At 34.9% G+C, this 5,229-nt stretch overlaps 1 protein-coding gene across 2 annotated transcripts in view; it reads right to left on the reverse strand.

The window, feature by feature from the left end:
- Window positions 1–5,229, reverse strand: part of kcnq1.1 (potassium voltage-gated channel, KQT-like subfamily, member 1.1) — a 49,399-nt gene that overhangs the window by 10,699 nt on the left and 33,471 nt on the right. Inside the window, exons 10-12 of one of the 2 annotated variants that reach the window (XM_008405688.2) lie at window positions 4,913–5,051; window positions 2,761–2,784; window positions 2,539–2,595 (exon numbers count right to left, since the gene is read on the reverse strand). In XM_008405688.2, the coding sequence (XP_008403910.1) occupies window positions 2,539–2,595; window positions 2,761–2,784; window positions 4,913–5,051 (220 nt within the window). The remainder of the gene's footprint in view (window positions 1–2,538; window positions 2,596–2,760; window positions 2,785–4,912; window positions 5,052–5,229) is intronic. The other variant, XM_008405689.2, reaches the window with a different exon arrangement.

The raw sequence follows: 5,229 nt of genomic DNA on the forward strand, positions 1-5,229 counted from the left end.
ATATATATACTAGACATGTGATCCTGAATTTATGCAAGATGTTCTCGCATCAATAACTTTATTTGATCTCGTTATATGGTATGCAGACTCTCTGTCTGCATTAATAAATATTCATTCTCCATAGACAGCAGACATTTAAATAAGCTAAAATTGACACACCAACTTTCTGATTAATGCCGCTTGGAATTATTTGACAATGTGAGGCCCCACGCAAACTGTCTCAACTCCATTAAACTTGCATCTTAAAATTATCAAGTATGAAAAAAATAAAAATATAACAACATAATGTCATTTGGCATCTGCTGCATCAGGATGCAGCAATTTATGTAAACTTTGCTACCGATATCCCAATATACATCCACTATAAAAAAAACAAGTGCACATTAGACTTAGCAAGCATGCTTTACATGTAACAACTTCATGGCGTATAATATCTGTTCTTCTTGTCTGCTCTTCTGTCTTCTTTTTTTTCTGTATTTAAGCCATTTGAAAATTGACAACCTTTCAGCTGACAAGATTTCAGACAGATTTTCAGCTCCACATCTGCATTCAGCATTTTAAGAAAAAAAATGGTCAAAAGGGGTTTGAATTACATTTATAACTCATGTCTGAACAAATTGTAAGAGTTGTCAGTTGTACTGAAGAACCCATCCTGCATATCAATAAGTTTAGAATCCCATCAGCGCAAATCAGTGCTGACCAATCAGTATGTTCTGCTACAATATGTAACACTACTGGGAAGTTTTAGGTGTAACAGACTGTGAAAGCCTGTAATACTACTATTACTACTGATGATAACAATAAACTTTAATTACAGTCATCAAAAAAAATCTCAAATAATACAAATAACATACAAAATAGGTGTAATACTAATATATTATATAGGTACCATTCAAAAAAGGGAAATGCCAGCTTATTTAAAAATGTCTATAAAGGAAATTTGTAGCGGTAAAGAAAAGTTGTGTTTTTGATCTTCTGCTGACTGGTTTCCTCAGTAATTGGATTTTCTGACTGGATCTGCTGGGGATACTTTATTGTCCTGGACTTTTCCTCAGGGTTCTTCCAGAATGGATGTGTGTAGGAACTAATCTGGCATGTCAAATGAGGTATTTGATGGAGTTCATGATATCATGTATCCCATCAAGATTTCTAGGTTCTGTTAATTAAAATCTGTCCTATTTTATGAATATCTCACACTAAGTTGGATGCGCTGTTCTACAGCTCCATCTTGAAAGTATTTTTATTTCCACCTCATATAGCTCTCATTTKAAWGAAAAMGTTATTGAGAGCTGTACACATACAGCTAATTCAATAACAAAATATGATACACATTAGCTCAATTGATCTGTTGATTTAGATACCAAATATTTCCCAAATACCAGCACAAAATACAAGTGTGTAAAATTTTAAGTAAGTTATTGGAAGAAAAAACTAATTTAACAGTGGCTATGCTCAACTGTGTAAAACCATCATGTTTGTATGATGCCTTCACTCTCCTTGGCCTTTTGCCATGCTGCACCACATCTCTGCAGCAGCCCAGAAGGAAAAAGATACACACACACACACACACACAAACACTGACTCTTAAGTGGTTCTTCCTATTTATTTTCCCCTTTTTCTGCATGTTTCACGGCCACCACAGTTTGGGAGTAGGTGGACGGCATTCAGCTACTTTCAATTTCTCGTTTGCACTCTGAGATGACACCAAATCATGCATACTAGACCTTATGTCAACCTCAGTATTCAGATCAAAAGATTCTCTGCAAATAGTCATTACAGACATTTTTTCTGCAAAAAAATATTCATTTCATGCACATTTTTTTGTCTTTTCCAGTAATTTAATGTAGCATGTAAAATTCTAGGAATGTTTGGAGTCAAAGAGTAAACAACAAAGTCAATTTTTTTAAAGCTTATTTTCCTCCTAAACACTAAGCCTGTCAGTGTGTCTTAAGGGTTCAGTACTTATGAGAAACCCTACTGAGAGCAAAGCACGTCTTTCTCTTTGATGAAGCCTAACATATAACAGTTTTATCACAATAATTGGTCACGTGGGGTTGTCATTTTTGTGGGAAATAGAAACACAAAATAATTAGTCGAGTATTAATTAATGCAGAGCTCTGACTGATGCTGAGGAAGCCTGCATAGAAACACATCGATTATTCCACTAAGAGCAACCACACCAGTTAGAGAAGTGTGACACAACAGGTTCATGATTTTGATGTGTGAAGAATAAAATGCTGTGAAGTGCCTCTACTTTAGCTGAGTTTGTAATGGAAAGGACCTAATTGTGCTGAAAGCTAAAACAAACGTAACTTGACATGCTCTTTCCTCTTGACAAGCAGATTTTTATTCTCATTTACAGAGTCAAGAAAACGGCATAATCTGCTTGTCAAGGGGTTGCGTTAGAGTCCTTAACATGCTGAGTTTTTTAATTATCCTCAGAAATAAAGACAAATGGGTCAAGTGAACCCACCAACCCGTGTCGCCACAGAGGTGTCATTGATGATGATGAATGTGAAAGGAACTACAAAAAGTTACCTGGGGGTGATGAGCTGAACTGCAGAGATGACAAAGATGTCCATGACTGCTGGCGGTCTAAGGCACACACAAACAGGAGCATAACTGCAACTGTGTTGCTTAAAAATACAGCATTGGCTACACATTTCCATTTTTCTATTAGTGGTGAAATAAGAAAAGGGAAAGCAGTCAAAGCCAAAAGAAGAGGACGCATGCAGAACATAGACACTAACAGCAGCTCACCACATCCTCCAAGTGGCTGGCTTCCTGCCAAATGAGATACACAAACATAACAGCAGAAGTGTGAAGAAAGACAAAAGTAAGAGAATTTAACAATCAGAAATACATTTAGCACAAAAAACAAACAAAAAAAAACAAACAAATAATACAGAAAAAGGAAAAAAAGGTGCCTCAACTCTCTGCATCATCAATTCTCTTTACAGTTATAGAAATGAAAGAAAAATTTATACCATTGATAAAATACATTTTTCATCACTATTTCCTGAACCAAATTTTACACCAAAAATAACCTTAGATGGAAATATTAATGAGATAGATATAAACAGAATATATCACTGTAGTCAGCTAATAAAATATAAAGTTTCACCATTTACTGCTTTATTCATATATATTCTTTTGAATTGAGCATCAGTGTGATATCTTGACAACTGACAGAATGTGAAATTACAGATATCTATGTTGCTATTAAACAAAAAAACCTATGCAAAGTACTCTAAAAGGGTCCTGCTAGCAGAGAGCCATGGGAAGCTCTGTCGTCATCCAGTCAGCATCCATCCTCACACAGCAGTGGTAATTTAGAAAATGCATTAAAGTTAAAAGCAGCATGCTATAGATGTTAGACATAGAGCCCAACCTCTTGCATCAATTTGGCTTCTTATCAAAGACACTGATTCACTGTGAACATTCAGTCAGCATATACATCTGTACAACAGGGAATATTAAATTCTACTGTTTCACAAAGAACTGAGTGCAAAGCAAAAACCATTTGCAGTTTCACGCCGGTGTTGGTGCCGCAGTCAGACATCTAAGCAGCTTTTCATGTTAGCGCCTGGCATAAAAGAAAAAAGGTCGCCAGCTAGGCACCACAAAGAGCATCATCCAATTAGGTGTTACATGCTATGGACGTGCTAAAAGTATCCATATTTATCTGCTTTAGAAACAGACGGTCCCCTCTAATATCTTATTTTATTCCTCTGTGAAGAGACCCATCCATTAATTCCCTGTATGTGGGTTTGTGAATAATAAAGGTGATGTTTCCCTTTTTCCTTTTGGATCTTTTTAAGAGAGAGAAGAACTTCTTCAAAACATGATAAGAATGTCCATCCGTACATCTGTTACAAAATCAAAGAACTGGAAAAAATAAATTACTTCAAAAGATCATTCAAAGTGAACAGTGTTTAGCGAACTGTGCCTTGAACTTTGTTTATCTTTTAAAACATATACTGCTTGAGGTACAAAAAAAAAAACAGCAGCAATAAAGAAATCCAGAATTGAATGTCAAAGAGGAATGGGGGAAACATTTCACTTCCAAAACTGCAGCAAATGGAATTAGGTTAGTGTCTGAATGCCAAAAATGATGTTTCAAAAAAAAAAAGAAGAGGTGATGAAATTCAGATGTAAAAATGTCTCTCTAGTGAAAGAGGGACCAAAAAATAAAACATCAGTGCTTGTGTATAAAAAACATTTCATACAAAGTGCAAGTTATATATGAAAAAACTGTGTTTATGACTTTTGTAAATCATGAGTTACTGAGAATTTTATGTTCTTAGAGATATTCAAAATTTATATTCAAATTAATTACCTAATTCTCAGGTAATTCTAATAGTAAGAACAGTAAAATAATATTGCTAATTTGTGGAACTGTACGCCTATGATTTGTTTAAAATGTTCAACTTCTTATTGATAGAAAAAATAAAACTACATTTAGGTTTTGTGCCAACATTGAATTGTATTTTAAATTGTTCATAATTCCCTCCAGAATGACTAAAGCCCCAGTTGCACATGAACAAAATAGCCCTAGAAAATGTTGCTGCCACCACCATAATTCATTGGGGGTTTCTTGGTGTAAATTGTGTTCAAACATTTTGTTTAAAAATATGGTCAAAAAGTCCAACCCTGGTGTTATCAGATTGTAACACATTTTCCCACATCTTGGTTTTAGTTTTACATCACAAAACACGCTATTTTAATAGTTGTGTGTGTATATTACAATGAAAATAAATACAACTGAATTAATATTATTTGTCAAAACATTAGGTTTCCAGTAATAAAATGCCTGAAGTAAATATTCAATATTCTAAACTTGAATAGGGACCCAACAATTTTTTAAATGCTGTGGTGTAACCTTTATGTTTTCTATGTCCTGCTTTAGTACCTGTGCCAACAGTGCTGTAAACATCTGAACTTAGCTCCCTTCCGCTGTCAAACACAGAGTCACAGGTGATGCTGGGGACAGTGGGAGAAGCTGGACCATTGTCCTTGTCAGTACTCTTCAGCTTCCTCCTCATCTTCACCTGCACAAGAAAAAAAAAGTGTTTCTCTGACATTTAAATGACGAAACCCCAAAACAAAGTTGACCTTGTGTCAAAAAATAAGCTATTTTGTCATTTTGCTTATGTACTGGTGACATTTTTGACCCCTGGAACAAAAACACTCACAACAGTAAAAACATTTGAAATATATATATATATA

The sequence above is a fragment of the Poecilia reticulata genome, linkage group LG3, assembly GCF_000633615.1.
Source record: "Poecilia reticulata strain Guanapo linkage group LG3, Guppy_female_1.0+MT, whole genome shotgun sequence".
NCBI lineage: Eukaryota > Metazoa > Chordata > Actinopteri > Cyprinodontiformes > Poeciliidae > Poecilia > Poecilia reticulata.